Raw genomic sequence first — 16,622 nt, forward strand, 5'->3', positions numbered from 1 at the left:
GATCAAGGGCTTATGGCGTTTCATTTGAACCCACTTTGTGGCTGTTTCTTAATGTCAAGGAAAGCAGAATTCTAACATGTGAACACACTTCTAACATGTGTGCAAAGTTTCATGAGTTTTCGAGCATGTTTAGGCCCTCCAAAATGCGATTCATTTCGGAGAAAAAGAAGTGGAAGAAACTGAGCGAAAACAATAGGGCTTTCTGTCAGTCTCAGAAATGGCCCCATGCCAATTTGAGAACCTTGACCTATATAATGTGCCCATTTGTTTTATCTTATCATGTTCAAGTGTTCCTTATTCTTTCAATAATCTTACATTGCACTTTACGCATGTTAGACTTTGACTTTATTAAGTGATGTAAGATGTTCATGATAAATGATTTTATCCTCACTGATCTGCTCTTATATGTCAGTGTTCAGTATGGAGTCAGTAGGAGTGAATGTGATTGAAGTTGCTGCTTTAGGGAGACCCTTTCAGCTGGGGATGCTCTATGACTGCAGGAAAGATGCTCTCGTGCCAGGTACCACAATTAAATTACCTTTAACTTTGCCCAGATAAGTAAAAATATTCTTGTATTTATTTTTTTGTATTATTTCAATTTCTCTCCAATTTATGTGTGTTCCTTTTAACGTGTTTCTGTTATGTTCTGTTTTGACTGATTTTTTTCCCAATACAGGAATCACGTTGTGGAATGAAGAAAAGCTCAAGCAGAGTATTCGATCTCGTCCCCAAATTAATACAGATTTCAAAGTTACAGCTTCAGACTCTATTGAAGAAAAGTCAAACTTATTGAACATTGAAGCGTCTATGAAATTGAGTCTGTTGGGTGGATTGATCAACGTAACCGGTGCCACCAAATACATCAATGACATCAAGAAGTCTTTCATTCAGCAGAGATTGACTCTACGTTTTCATTCAACTACCAGGTTTGAAGAACTGAGCATGAACCATTTAGCATCTGAAAATATAGCTCACCATGAGGTGATTGATCATGATACAGCAACACACGTGGTGACGGCAGTGCTGTACGGAGCAGACGCCTGCTTTGTGTTCGACAGAGAGGTTTCTTCAGATGAGGACAAAACTAAAGTGGAAGGAGAAGTGAAGGCAGCATTCGAAAAACTCAAAGTTATTACAGTAGACGTAAATGCGAATCTAAACATGAATGAGGTTCAGAAGAATGCGGCGCAAAAATTCAGTGTCACTTTCTATGGTGATTTTCAGTTGCCGTCTAATCCGACTTCATTTGAAGATGCTTTGAAGGTTTACGCTGAACTTCCGAAACTGCTGGGAGAAAACAGAGATCTTGTGGTTCCACTGAGAGTGTGGCTGTATCCTCTGAGCAAACTTAGCTCGAGAGCTTCAAAACTTATAAAGGAAATCAGCATTGATTTAGTCAGTGACATAGAATCAGCATTAGAGAGTTTAAATACAACTGAGATGAAATGCAGTGATCTTCTGAAAGACTCTCCTGCTTCAGCTTTACCTCCATTTCAAAATAAAATACTGCAGATGAAGCAGAACTGTAACAAATACAAGTTGAGTCTCATGAAAAAACTCGGCTCTTTGTTGCCTCAGATCCGTGGAGAAAAGATTGAAGACTTAGCATTGATAGATCTACTGAAAGATCATCACGAATCTCCATTCAGAGAAAGTGAGCTTGCAGAATGGTTGAAAGTGAAAGAGAAAGAGTCTGAGATCATTAAAACACTTCTCAGACAACTAATTGATTCTGGTGCAAAGGTAGAAGACAACCTAGAGGCAATCTTGATGGATCTAGATGTTGAAAATGTTGTCAGCTACACATTCACATCATTGGACTGGTCAGATGTGCTCCTTCCTAAACAAATGACCTACCTAAGATCTTCAACAATGAGAAATGAAAATGACCCTGACTCAAAGAAGGAAACATCATGGCTCACTCCTGCCATCTACAAGACTATGAGGAGCAACTTGGAGATGTTTAAGAGCTTGATTGATTTAAAAGATCGTAAACCAGCCAAGTTTATTGTGTCATTAAAACAAATGGAGGATCATCCAGGTTCCTGCATTCTCCTGTATGAAGGTGGATGTGTTGAAGCTGTTTGCTTCACTCCTCCATCACAGCCGGCTCGTCCAATCACAGCAGAGGTTAAAGGTGACAGTCTGGTTATAAATGTGATGCCCTCATCATGTCCTGCTACAGAGGAACTCAAGTTACTCTACAAAATAAAGCAAGAGAAGATCTGGACATCTCAACCTGTGCTGAAGGACCAAAATACTGTAACTCTGACTGATCTGAGACCAGGCACTGAATATGAGATTAAATGTGCAGCGGTGGGGAAACTCAACTACACCACTGAATCTGATGTGATCAGAGTTAATACTGAGGTATGATCACACATTTTATATCATTACATGTCAGCAGATATTTATTTTAATTGTTAATGAATATCAAATGTTTTTTCAGGGGAGGAACCAACCTGTGGGTGAGTTTGTGTAAGAAGGATGCAGACAAGCTGGGATCCATTTGTGAATGTTTATTAAACAAAAGCCAATCTAGCAGACGAATCCAAATCGTGAGGCAAAAGGGGTCAACAAAGTCAGGCAGGCAAATCAGTATTAAGAGGCAGTCCAATCCAATCAAACAAGTTACAGGGGTAATCCAAATACAATAAACATGTAAACAGGCAATGGTCATAAACAGGCAAACAATGTACTTATCAGATAAACGCTCAGTAAGCAGGGTTAGCTGGCAAAACTTCGCTTTTAAGCTATGGCAGGGTAAGATTAAATAAGGAGCAAACAGGAAATGCTGAGAGAAGCAGAGGGCGGCACCATGTCAGAACTCCGGTGTAGGCTCCCTCTGGTGGCGTGGCAGTATGGACGTTACAGATCCCCCCAGGAGCGCCTCCTGGCGCATGGTGGGTTCGTCCTCATGGTCGTGGTGCAGGTTGTTCGGGTCTGGCTTGATGGAAATCTTTGATGAGATTGGGATCCAAAATGTCGCCCGAGGCTACCCAGGACCTTTCTTCTGAGTCATAGCCCTCCCAATCGACCAAGTATTGGAGTCGACCCCGCATCGCCTTGAGTCTAGCAAATCCCTGACGGCATATGTCGGCTCCCTGGCAACGTCCAGTGGAGGAGGTGGCTCCTGAGGCTCAGCGTTGGGCTCGAACTCCGCATGATAAGGTTTCAGCAATGAAACATGAAAAGAAGGAGAAATTCTATAATCAATGGGGAGTTCTAATTGGTTAGTAACATCATTAATTGGTCTGATCATTTTGAAAGGTCCTATGTACCTTGGACTTAGTTTCTTGGATGGTAACCGAAGCTTGAGATCCCTTGTGGAGAGCCAGACCCTTTGACCAGGTTCATAGGGAGGATGGGGACGTCGGCGACGATTAGCTTGGAGTTCTTGATTTCCAATGGCTCTCTGAAGTCTAACATGGGCGCTTTCCCAAACATCTACACTTTTCCTCATCCACTCATTGACAGAAGGGACAGCAGAGGGATCTCCTGACCATGGGAACATTGGTGGTTGGAAGCTGAGTACACACTGGAAGAGGCTGAGATTAGTAGAGGAATGTCTAAGTGAGTTTTGAGCATATTCTGCCCAGGGTATAAATTCGGACCATCTGTGTTGTTCTCGGCTGCAATATGATCTCAGATAACGGACGATTTCTTGACTCAGACGCTTCACCTGTTCATTAGACTGAGGGTGATAACCAGAAGTTAGACTGACATTAATATCAAGTTGTTTGCAAAAACCTTTCCAAACCTGGGAGGTGAATTGAGTTCCACAATCAGAGACATTATCTTCTGGGATACCAAAGTTCCTGAATACGTGATGAAACATGGCCTCAGTGGTTTCCATGGCTTTAGGTAGTCTTTTGAGGGGAATAAGACAACAAGCCTTCAAGAAACAGTCAATGATGACAAGGATGGTAGTGTAATTGTTGGAGGGTGGAAGATCTGTAATGAAATCTATACTCAGGTGTGACCAGGGGCATTGAGATATGGGCAGAGGTTTCAGTAGTCCGGTGGGCAGTTCCTTGGAACTGGGCACAGACTTGACAAGACTTAAAGAAGTTAGTGACATCATTATTCATGGTGGGCTACCAAAATGACGTTTTCAGCTTGTGGGTTCCAGTTCAATTTCTTGGGCTTGCCTTTAAGTAGAGAAGTGAGTGGGGCTGCAACCATGCTGTAGTTACGGATGAATTGTCTGTAGAAGTTGGCGAATCCTAGGAATCTTTGGAGATATTTGATAGTACGAGGTGATGGCCATTCTGTGACTGCCTTGACTTTGGAGTTGTCCATTTCGACACCCTGTAAACTTATATTGTATCCCAAAAAGTTATTTTTGGGCACATGGAACTCACATTTTTCCCCTGGTTTTGGAGGAGAAGAGACAGGAATTCTTTGACATGATTGACATGGTCCTCCACACTGTTGGAATAAATCAAGATATCATCAATGTAAGCAATGACACATTTATGAAGAAGGTCCCTGAACACCTCATTAATGAAAGATTGGAATATGGCCGGTGAGTTGGGTAGGCCATATGGCATGACAAGGTATTCATAGAGCCCCTGAGTGGTGTGAAATGCAGTTTTCCATTCTTCACCCTCTTGAATGCGAACCAGATTGTAGGCACTGCGTAAATCGAGCTTGGTGTAGATTTTGACCTCTCGTAGTTGTTCCAAGGCTGCAGTTGGCAGTTTCCAAGGCTGTAGTTGTTACAGTTTGGTATTTTTCATTTATTTACCAGGGTAAAGTGAGTCAGATTACACCTTAAAGCAGTTCGACATGTTATTTTTTGGCACATATGGGATTCTGGATCACTTTAATTTGCTGGATGTAAATGAGCAGAGCAAACACAGGATCAGAATCATTTTATTTTTTGTTTTATTTTTGTCTATTTCATTAGTTTTGTATTTAAGTTTCATTTATTTTTATTTTTGTTTTAATAAAAAATAATAACCCTGATCAGAATACACATGTACTTACTTATTAGATCATACTTAATAACTAAAAACAATAAATGCATGTGTCAAATTTGACTTAAAGAAACAGTGGTTTAATGGTTTTGATGGATAGTTTGATGTTGATAACAATGTGTGTCTCATTTAAGGATATTGTGGTTTGATAAATCCTGGATGGGGCAGTTGGTTCAATGCACTTCTGCAAACTCTCTACATGACTAATGAATACAGAGATCATGTTATGAGGTAAATTAATAACTTCATTTATTTCATTCTGTTGTGATTCATCAGAGTTTATTACAGTAAATATATCATGTGTTGTTTAGACTGAACACAGTTGATGGGTCTTCTATGGATGAGTTCATTAAAGAGTTAAAGGTGTTGTTCGAAAAGTTGGACACAGAGCAGGGGCCGGTCTCAACAAAATCAACTCAAGACACAGTTCACAAGATCTTTGCATATGGTAAAATAAAGTAAAAAAAAAATGAATCCATATAAATAAATAATATACATGACCGTAATATTGTTCACGTTTCATTTTTGTGTATTTGTTAAAAGGCTTTTTTTGGACAATGCTTAAACAAGAAGATAAATACCTAAAATGCCTGTGGAAGATTCTTATGGCGACTCACTCATCTAAGGTGACTCAAGTTTTTTCCTGTTAGTTTTCACTCTTGTGTTATAACTTATTCTCTGTGTCTAAAATCAATTTGATTGTTAGTTGGTAGAATGTTCAAATTGAGTTTTGACTTTGATTGCAGAAACCTCTTGCTTTCTATTGTGCACTATTATTTCAGATATAATACTGACTACTCTTTCATTGTAATAATTTGTTAGCATGCGTAACAGTAACATATAAAGAAAAAACATCTTTTTAGTTGTGGTTATATGACTTTGTGATTAAAACATCAATAGATTATTCATAAATCTGCTTTCTGACTTTAGATTTTCATGTTTGATGAGGACTATTGTGAAAGATGTAAATCACGCAATTCTCTTTCAATAACTGGAATCATCTCAGTCTCTGTTGAAGAATTCCAAGATGTGGTATGCAGTTCTGAATTGATCTATTAAAATGATTAAATACTCATTCAGTCTAACTTGATGTTGATAAACTTTATAAAATGTTGACACTAAATTTATTTTGTTACAACTGCAGCCGTAAATCTAATAGAAAGAGCTGTGTCATAATTAAATACACTTCATCATCATTATATATGAAACTTTATTTCTCAGATGTTATATTTGATATTATTTGATGTGTTTGTTATGTAGGAAGATGCTCTACAGATAAGAGAAGGAATCATGAAGCAGTTCTGTCATCACTGTAATAAACCTCTGGAGACTGCAAGTAACTTTTCTATCATGTACATTGAGGAAAATAAGTATTTGAACACCCTGCTATTTTGCAAGTTCTCCCACTTAGAAATCATGGAGGGGTCTGAAATTGTCATCGTAGGTGGATGTCCACTGTGAGAAACATAATCTAAAAAGAATCAGAAATCACAATATAAGATTTTTTTAAACTATTTATTTGTATGATACAGCTGCAAATCAGTATTTGAACACCTGTCTATCAGCTAGAATTCTGACCCTCAAAGACCAGTTAGTCTACCTAAAATGTCCACCTCCACTCGATTTATTATCCTAAATTAGATGCACATGTTTGAGGTCGTTAGCTTTATAAAGACACCTGTCCACCCCATACAATCAGTAAGAATCCAACTACTAACATGGCCAAGCCCAAAGAGCTGTCCAAAGACACTAGAGACAAAATTATACACCTCCACAAGGCAGGAAAGCGCTACGGGGAAATTGCCAAGCAGCTTGGTGAAAAAAGATCCACTGTTGTAGAAATCATTAGAAAATGGAAGAAATTAAACATGACTGTCAATCTCCCTCGGACTGGGGCTCCATGCAAGATCTCACCTCGTGGGGTCTCAATGATCCTAAGAAAGGTGAGAAATCAGCCCAGAACTACATGGGAGGAGCTGGTCAATGACCTAAAAAAGAGCTGGGACCACCGTTTCCAAGGTTACTGATGGTAATACACTAAGACCCTAGAATTATCCCTACACTAATTATCCCTAGAATATCAAAAGTGTCTAAAGGTGGTAGATCCTTTTCCTATTTAGCCCCTAAGCTCTGGAATGATTTACCAAATAATGTTCGAGTATCAGACACAGTCGATCAATTTAAATCTAAACTTAAGACATTCTTCTTTAACAAAGCATTCACATAGAATGTCCAGTAAATGTACTTTTCCCGCAGTAGTTATTTTGTCTAGAACAAAGCACTCACATACCTCATACGGGTAATTTACTCTTGCCGCAATAGTTAGCCTGTCTGGAACCGAGCTGAATTAAACCACTATAATGTATGACACTTGCATTACATGCGAACGGCCCCTACGCTAATAGAATTCTGTTTTTGTCTCCCTGTCTCGTCCTCGACTCTGAGGACAATGAGACAAACAGACCCAGTTCCTGTTGCTGTGAAGGTCATCGCACCACTAATCAACTGGCTGTCCTTCAACGTGACGCCCAACCGATGCGCGACCAACGGCCACCGGCTGAACCAGTTTAATCCGCTTACACGCTTCCTATCCCTACCGTGTCTATATATTATAAATATAAATACTAATCTCTCCCTAGGGTTTTTTGTCCTTCTAGGATTTTTTCCCATTGGGTTTTCTCCTAGGGGGTTTTTTAGTCCCAGGGAGAGTCAGCCAACTTTGGCTTAACTTAGCACTTTACTGTATACGTTACATTATTAATATGCTCGCTTACACGGTTTTTTATCCTTAGCCGCTATATTCTACTTCTTATACTATGTATTGATTTTCAATGTTCTCCTCTACATCTACTCATGTAAAGCTGCTTTGCAACAATTAACAATTGTGAAAAGCGCTATATAAATAAAATTGAATTGAATTGAATTAAGACGTCATGGTTTGAAATGGCACGGAAGGTTCCCCTGCTTAAACCACCACATGTCCAGGCCTGTCTTAAGTTTGCCAATGACCATTTGGATGATCCAGAGGAGTCATGGGAGAAAGTCATATGGTCAGATGAGAACTTTTTGGTCATAATTCCACTAAACGTGTTTGGAGGAAGAAGAACGATGAGTACCATCCCAAGACCACCATCCCTACTGTAAATCATGGGGGTGGGACTATCATGCTTTGGGGGTGTTTTTCTGCACATGGGACAGGGCGACTGCACTGTATCAAGAAGAGGATGACCAGGGCCGTGTATTATGAAATTTTGCGGAACAACCACCTTCCCTCAGTTAAAGGATTGAAGATGGGTTGAGGCTGGGTCTTCCAACATGACAATGACCCGAAGCACACAGCCAGGATAACCAAGGAGTGGCTCTGTAAGAAGCATATCAAGGTTCTGCCGTGGCCTAGCCAGTTTCCAGACCTTAACCCAATAGAGAATATTTGGAGGGAGCTCAAACTCTGTGTTTCTTAGCGACAGGCCAGAAACCTGACTGATCTAGAGAAGATCTGTGTGGAGGAGTGGGCCAAAATCCCTTCTGCAGTGTGTGCAAACCTGGTGAAAAACTACAGAAAATGTTTGACCTCTGTTATTGCAAACAAAGGCTACTGTACCAAATACAACACTATGTAGTTTTTTTACCTTTAAATAATGTCTCTAAAATTATTTCAGTGATAGAACAACTTTTAACTGGACAAATTGTACTGTTGCTGCAACCTGAGCAGCCTCCTAGCTGCTATACAAGCACACTCTGAAAGTGGCGGTGGAGGGTAGGAAACACAGCCCCGCCCCTCCCCCTGCCTGCAGAAGAGTGTCTGATACCAGGCACTGTTGCGCTTTTCAACCACATAGGGGAGCTGTAAGTCATTTATTACATGGAAACTACATAGTGTTGCTTTAACATTGATTTTCTCAGGTGTTCAAATACTGATTTTCCTCACTGTAGTTAGTAAATATTTACACCTGTTCTGACGGTGTGCGGTTGTCAAATGTTACATTATAAAGATGAAAAATAAGCCTTAGATATCTGCAGAGAGGTTTATGTCAGACTGTGGCCTCATTCACAATGCAAACTTTAGGGAATGACAACCACATTTAAATGCGAGAGTAAATCCCTGATCGTTCCATGTATGTACGGATCAAGACTCACTCCTGAAAATGCGATGATTGACACATACTGTATGTAACCATAACGTGTCGCATGGTTATCATTTACTGCTTTGACCAAAAATAATATTAATGCGTTAATTTTTTTGCAATAAACTCTGTCTTGGCATAGACCAAAGATTTGGTCATTTGTGAGACTGCTTCTCTCAGCACTGTCTTGCAGTGTTGCCAGGTCCACTTTATTTTTTTGGTCTAGCATATCGCTGTGGCACTTAAACATTTATATCTTTGCTCATGAAGCGATCACGTTTTTCATGTTTGAGAATTTATTTTGAGTTTATCATAAGATTTTTCTTGTTTGCTGTTTTTTCCTTACACTAGTAAGCAAATGCTTGTGCCTCTGTCATTTTCCTCACAAGATTTGACCCCATTCTATGCATTTATTTTTTCAGAAGAGAGACATGTGACGTTTAAATACTTCATCAATAATAGTTATTCAGTTTAGTTATACACACAGTCAATGCAGTTGTCACTACCTGCATTTTGTGAGGGTTAATTAAGTAGTAAAATGGCAAATTTACTGAATATAATTTAAGCTTCATTCTTTCTTAAAACTGAATTATTATCTCTTCAGAAACAAAAGATCCACTCACAAAAAATACAGATTTTACATTTGAGGAGATTCAAAGGAAAAAGAATAGAGAAAAATGATCTGGAAGTGATAATTCGTCCCCATTTAAAGGTAATAAAATATTGTTTGTGTTTGTTTTCCAGTTTATTTCATAAAACAGAGAATAATCGACTATCATAAAGTTTGTCTTTAATTTCAGGTTTCCTCTCATGAGTTTGAGCTCTATGCCATAATAAACCACTACGGCTTATATGATAATGGACACTTTAATGTAGACATCAAATGTGAAAATCAACAATGGTATCTTTTTGATGGAACCCACATGTGTGAGGTATTTACTTATATTTATATTAATATGTTACCTTATTTTCCGGGCTATAAGTCAAACTTTTTTCATAGTTTGGCTTGTCTTGTGACTTATAATCAGGTGCGATTGATATGTCAAAATAAATTCGTACTGACTAACATGAACCAAGAGACAAACAGCCACGAGAGTCCGCTATATGCTGCTCTTGTATTTATGTAATTCAATGGATTCAGTGATGTGAAATGAGTTCGGGAGCTCGGTAAACTTGATTCTCGTTGGCTTGTTATGTTAATTTCGCCTATTCAGCCTCACAGGTATGCTATTGTGTTAGCTGAGTAACTGTTAATGTTACGTTAACATGTACGAACACCTATTCAGCCTGCTGTTATGTGCTATTGCTTCGTTGAATAACTTGACTTTCCAGATTAAATGTCTGTTCTTGGGCTTGGATTTTGTGAAATAATTTTCTAAATAAATGCGACTTATAGTCTAGTGCAACTTATTTATGTTTTTCCTCTTCATGACACATTTTTGATTGAGGCGACTTATACTCCAGAGCGACTTATAGTCCAGAAAATACGGTAACAGTTTTTCTGATAATATTTCATCATAATCTGATCTTGTCTCTGGATAATTTTTCTTTAGAGTTATTTGAACAATCTTTCACAAAGAAATGAGAACTTCGTGTACAGGTACAGTATCTGCTATCTTTCATTAACTGTAATATTATTGTTATGAAGATTATTAAATGAATGTCTTTACAGGTCTTCAAGTGCTTATATGCTCTTCTACAGACCCAATAAACACAGTGAGTAACACATTATATACTGATGTTATGTGTTGTTAATCTTTGATTTATAATACAGCGTATGAAAGTCCTTTGATGTGATGCGCTGTACTTCAATCTAAAGCGATTTTAAACATCATTTTAAGTTTTCTATCACCCATTAATGTTTAACTGTAAAGCAGGAATACAGAGTAGAGTTTGATTTCTATTACTCATTTATTTACTGGAGGTTACGACTTAAAGGGGACAGAGAATGAAAAACCATTTTTACCTAGTTTTTGTTGAATAATAGTAGTCTACCCACATTCACGAACATACAAAAAGTGCTAGACATGCTAAACATCTCAGTCTCATAGAAATTCCTCTTTTAGAAATGTCAGCCAGAAAACGGCCTAATCTGAAAAACTGATGCTTATGCCATCACAGGCATCTCACTGCCCCTCCACTTTAAAATAATTGGCTAAATTTTTTGAGTGGCAGCAAAGTCAGCCAATCAGTAATGAGATTGAAGTAAAGCCAGTAGGGGGAGCCAAATAGGTGCAAAACCACTTGTTTAAAATCCCCCACCCTGATTAGAGCTATCTGAGAGAGGTTTTTAGGAAGCTTCTAAGGCATTACAGACCCAAACAAATTTTTTTTTGTCTACATGTCACATCACAGAACAAGGATAAATACCCCGTTCAATCATTCTATGTCACCTTTAAGTTACACTTAACCTGCTGTGTTTATGGTAAAGATGTGCACTCAGATTATCAGAGATGAATCTGGAGTTTGTTGTTGAACATAAACCAGTAAGGGTTAATAATAATAATCAGTGTGACTCTGTTTTAAATGTTTATCATTTCATCTTTAACATGAGAATAAAGTGTCATTCACACTTTAATGTTTATATTAAAGATTCATGAATGCAGTCGTGTGAATCGCTCATGAAAGAAGATGAAGGTACTGTATGAGATCTGTCATTAGCTCTGAAATTGAGTTTCATTATTAATATTTTTATTTTTATTTGGATGATTAACAGTATATTTAAAATTTGATAAAGTAACATAAACATAAATCATATTTTTGATTGTAGGTCTGGACTGTATGGACATCAGATGAAATCAAGAAGACATTCACATAATGCATCTCAACATATAATCACAGATGCTTTACATTGCATGCCTTTAAATATTATTTAGTTGACTTTTTTTTACAAATTATCTTAAAAACATAATATCTGCGTATTAAATAAAAACATTCATACATTGTTTTTAATGTTTAATATTGATAACAAATGTAGCTGATAGCAGTTGCATAGACTAATCACTTTTCATAAAATACACATTATAATCAACATTATAGATCAAATATCTTGAATGTCATTGAGTTTTCAAATGATTATTTGGTTGTTAGGGATAATTTAGTAAATGAACACATACATGTTATCAGTTGGTGGTATTTATCTGCACATTGAGACTGTAATACTTTGTGTCTGATGAACAAAATTTTTAATAAAATAAAAATTTGCTCTTGATCACAAGCGATCAGGATGCAACCATTTTTGAATATATTTGAGTTAATTTAGGCTACATACCTAAGTACGTGAACAAGTATATAACACTGTGCTACAGGTTTCTGGATATTTTAACGCAAAAATCTCAAATATTGGGCCTAAAACATTTCTGTTATATTTTATCTTTTTTTGTAACAAAACATGCAACATTTTCTTATTTCGCTGTTACACGTCACTTAAGTGTGTTAAAACCAAAAGGTCTTAAAAGCAGTATGTGTTATAAAATATTACTAGTAGAGAATTTGTAAGACTGAGAAAGAATAAGATTAAGGCTCATATTTAATTCTTATTAATTGTAACCAAAATACGGATAAATCGCATAAATGCAACGTTAGAGACTACGGTAATATTTTCTGAACGAAACACAAAAAACATTTTCATTACTACATTATATCTTCAAAAGCATTATTTATTTCAAAACGTTGCCTTGAAACATTGGGTCAAATCTGATCTAATCTGTAAAAAAATGACAATTAAGACTAAATTCAGCAAACATGATCCAGATTTGTTCCTAAAACACAAATATATTTTTGTTGTAAATTTTTTTAAATTGTGTATATTGTGATGTATGAACAACTGTATTCCAACAACACTTACAATGTTTTGCAACAAGACCACAAAGATCAAGATAAAATACTTTTATCAGACAACAGTATTTTCGTTTTCAGAGACTAAGATTGTTTAGCGTGTCTTTTTTCTCTTTCTTCATTTCGTAACTTAAGAGAATGAATATATATTTGAGTGATTTCCGATCGATTTGACCCATCTATATATGAGGAGAATGTTAGAAGATTTTGATTGTTGTAATAACGAATAGGCGACTAAAAAGCAGTGATAAGATCTGTTAACCTAAGTGAATTAAATGTTTATTTATTTGTCATTTCGTTTAACCTCAGAGTCTAACATTATGTCACCGGGTGACTATGATGGGGCGGAACCGAAAGTGGCGGAGAAAGGTTCCGCCCGGACAGATTTTTTTAATGCACCGGTTTACTTCCTGGTTCTCCATAGCAACAAACGAGCCAAATTCGCTACAGGTGCAACGAATTAGAGAAACGAAGTATGATTGGAGGTTGCGGGAAGATGAAGCATTTAAATAGCTCTGTGGGAACACAAAGAAACAAGCGATGGACACGAGAGGCGATTGACACGGGGGAGCTCCTTTGCCAAAGGCAAAACAAAGACACGCACCTTTTGAAGAGCCACAGGAGGCGAAAGGAAGGCAAGCCGTGGATCTTTTACAAGGAGCACCCCGAAGAGAAGTTGTTGGTGTGTATTGAAGGGCTGAGTTGTGCTCACCCGATACGCTGATCGATCGCTATACTTGCCTCTCTCTCGCTTTGTGCGATGGATGTATGTTGATGGAGATATTGAAAACCTTATGGGTTGAAGAACGAACGAACGCTGACATCTAGAGAAGAGAAACAAAGGAAGAAGACACGTGTTGCTGTGAGTAGACACCCGTGGGAAAGTGTGTTTTTGGCGACTGAAAACCGCCCTGCCAGTGCAGTTGGAGTGTTTACAGTGCGGATTACGTAGAGAAACGTGAGACGAGGGAAGTGCAGCAGCCGTGAGTAACCAAACACTATTTTATTGGAACGAATTGCATATGTCTGACTTGTAACTCTTTCGAGTGCCTCCAAGAGAGAGAGGGCGGCCCTACCCCTGAGTCAGTGTGGTGGGTGAGCCGAAGGATCCTTATATGAAGCTGCTACAGTGATGAAACAAACACTAGGCCGTGTTATCACCGCCGCATTCCGCCCAGAGCGAAGTGGAGGAAGACGGGCGTCTTTTTGTGTGCACTGAGCGTGGTGGGTGAGTCTTTGGATGTAGAAATTTTCACTTTGAAGTGGTGCTGTGTAATGCTGTGTATTGCAGTGAAATTGCTGTGTCTTGTCAGACGTATCCCCGCCTCCACTCCTTCGTTAAGGGAAGACGAAGAGGCAAGCGGTCCTAGAGAAAACTTGTAAATAATTATGCTGTGAGTGTGCTTCAGGTCGAAATAACGGAGCGGCATCCTGGAGTGATTTCTACGCCAAACACTCGGCGGGCTTAATCGAGTGGCGGTGAAGAACTGTAGAGCGGCGGTGTGTGAGTAAGACGTTGGATAAATAAATATTGCTGCCTTACTTGTGTACTTTCATTGTCGCAGAGCTAGAGGCGAAGGAGATCCGCCATCCCGAGGTCTCTACAAAAGGGCGCCCCTGTCCAGTGTTCGATCGCCCAACTGGTACCGAGGAAAGGGCGGCGCTCGACCCGGTGTGACGGTGTGACGTTCTCGCCCCTCTGCAGACCAACGAGCTCGCCGAGAGGGTTTTGCCCCCGGCGTCATATAGGAACTATTGTCCAGCTGACACACTGCGGACGTCAGCTGTCGTAAGTTCGCCACCTTGTAAAGTGCATACTAACCTGCTAAGACTGTTGTTCAACAGAGACGAAGAGTGTGCCGTGCATACTGACCGAGAGGAGCCACAGTCGAGAAACCCGCACTTACCAAGAGCTGTAGTCAGCGAAGAGGTGAGAGCCTTTTTGGAGTCAGATTCACTGTGTCCCTGTGTCCCAGCTGTCGTCTTTGGAGAGAGAGAGAACAGGAGTGAGCATTAAGGGAACGAAGCGTGATCTTTGTGTCCCAGCTGCCCTCTGTGGAGAGAGAGAGAACAAGCGTGAGCGCTAAGAGAACGAGCTGTGGAGAAGCCCGCACTTACCAAGAGCTGTAGTCAGCGAAGAGGTGAGAGAGCCTTTTTGGAGTCAGATTCACTGTGTCCCTGTGTCCCAGCTGTCGTCTGTGGAGAGAGAGAGAACAGGAGTGAGCATTAAGGGAACGAAGCGTGAGAGAAACTGCATTCATCAAGGGTTGTGGCCAGAAAAGAGGTGAGAGCCCTCCAGTCAGATTATCGTGTCCTCTGTGTCCCGGTCACTGCCTGTGGAGAGAGAAGGAAAGGAGAGGGAGTCGACGACCAGGAGTGGTGCGAGTGCAAGCGGAAGGTAGAGGAGGGCGCCACGGGAAGAAGGAACCAGAGGCGGGAGCATGTTCCTCAACGTTCCCCCCCTTGTCACTCACTTGGCCGTGGCCCCCTGGAGGGCAGAGCCCGATACTAGTTTTAATTTCCCTTTCCCCAAGTCCCAGTACATTTTAAATATTTAAATAAATAAAGAATATTTTTATACTTACCTGTCCTCGTTGTTGTCTGGTCATTGGGTTGGTTTTGGGGACCTCCTCGAGGTGGAAGTCGAGAAGGGGCGTGGCTATACAATTAGCAGCCAGCCCCTGGCTGGTGACAATTATTCTAGCAATTTCTTTTTTCATTCTTTATTTAGTAAGTTAACTTAAATATGTGAGAACGAAAATATATTTTTAGTGATTTGCATGAAGAGAATATGATGTTTGAAGCTTCATTTTAAGCATTTAGTGGCCTAATTTATTTGTAATAAACACTTTAAAAGGCTATTTAAAAAGTATTAGGTTTTTTTGTGTTCATTTGTATTTCTTGTCACTGTGTGCAGGCTCTTTTTTTGTATATGACAGCCCAATAACTTTTTTTATTAAAAAGGCTTAATTAATGTCACGTTGCATTATACTGTCAAAAATGTGACGTGCGCAGTCAAGTTCGGGTGTGTGTGTATGCTGTTTAAATGAGTGTTCTCACCAATACGCTTATGACTTGCAAATGCAATGCTCTGTTGACTAAAATAAACCAGGCTTGATGACGTATGCAGCCTGCATATGTGACCTCCGGAGGGCGCAGCCTTCGTTTGAGAAACAGCCATAGTACAACCCAATGACAGGGTGATTACAGTAATGTAGTTCAGCTCCTCTGGGACAGAAGGGTTTTGATGAAGGTGAGTGAATTAACCTCTTAAAATAATCAGCACATAGACATATTTATATAAATCTTTATAGAAACAAGTTTTTACATAAATTAATAAATTGAAAGAGTTAAAAATATATAGGCCTATGTAAATACATTTATAAATTGTAATGTATAAAGTTAATTGAAATAGATATAAATTAATGTAAAAATGTGAATAAATGTATTTGGTTAGGCTAGGCTAATTTCTTTCCTATGTAAACTATGACCAAATCCACTGCTTACTGTTTATTTGAGCAAAACTAAATATAATGTGCACAGGACCGTGGACAGAAAATTTAGTTTTTATGCGGGGCACCTTTATTAAAAAGTAAGAAACAACTTCTTCAAACTTGAACAAAGTCTTTAGTTTCACAAACAACACAATATTCAGTGGCGGCTGGTGTCACAGCAGTTT

General features: G+C 39.0%; 2 protein-coding genes across 3 annotated transcripts in view; both read left to right on the forward strand.

The window, feature by feature from the left end:
* The first annotated feature begins 416 nt into the window (after positions 1-416).
* LOC135768294 (verrucotoxin subunit beta-like) lies at positions 417-11,870 on the forward strand. Its single transcript, XM_065277541.2, has 13 exons — positions 417-520; positions 677-2,370; positions 2,450-2,468; positions 5,117-5,213; positions 5,294-5,430; positions 5,526-5,608; positions 5,913-6,014; positions 6,243-6,318; positions 9,673-9,818; positions 9,907-10,038; positions 10,660-10,706; positions 10,779-10,822; positions 11,699-11,870. The coding sequence occupies exons 1-13, from the start codon at positions 421-423 to the stop codon at positions 11,704-11,706; spliced, it is 2,685 nt and encodes an 894-aa protein (XP_065133613.2). The 5' UTR covers positions 417-420; the 3' UTR covers positions 11,707-11,870.
* A 4,227-nt stretch (positions 11,871-16,097) lies between these two features.
* The window catches only part of LOC135768235 (verrucotoxin subunit beta-like), a 14,211-nt gene continuing 13,686 nt past the window's right edge, over positions 16,098-16,622 (forward strand). Inside the window, exon 1 of one of the 2 annotated variants that reach the window (XM_065277443.2) lies at positions 16,098-16,196. The gene's annotated coding sequence lies outside the window, so the exon portion shown is untranslated. The remainder of the gene's footprint in view (positions 16,197-16,622) is intronic. The other variant, XM_065277444.2, reaches the window with a different exon arrangement.

Source organism: Paramisgurnus dabryanus, chromosome 23, assembly GCF_030506205.2.
Source record: "Paramisgurnus dabryanus chromosome 23, PD_genome_1.1, whole genome shotgun sequence".
Taxonomy (NCBI): domain Eukaryota; kingdom Metazoa; phylum Chordata; class Actinopteri; order Cypriniformes; family Cobitidae; genus Paramisgurnus; species Paramisgurnus dabryanus.

Excerpts from the sequence above, each read along its gene's own strand:
- LOC135768294 (XM_065277541.2), top strand. The coding sequence starts at position 421 with ATGGAGTCAGTAGGAGTGAATGTGATTGAAGTTGCTGCTTTAGGGAGA. Across the intron at positions 521-676 it reads GAAAGATGCTCTCGTGCCAG|GAATCACGTTGTGGAATGAA; the intron begins GTACCACAATTA and ends TTCCCAATACAG. Across the intron at positions 9,819-9,906 it reads TAATTCGTCCCCATTTAAAG|GTTTCCTCTCATGAGTTTGA; the intron begins GTAATAAAATAT and ends CTTTAATTTCAG.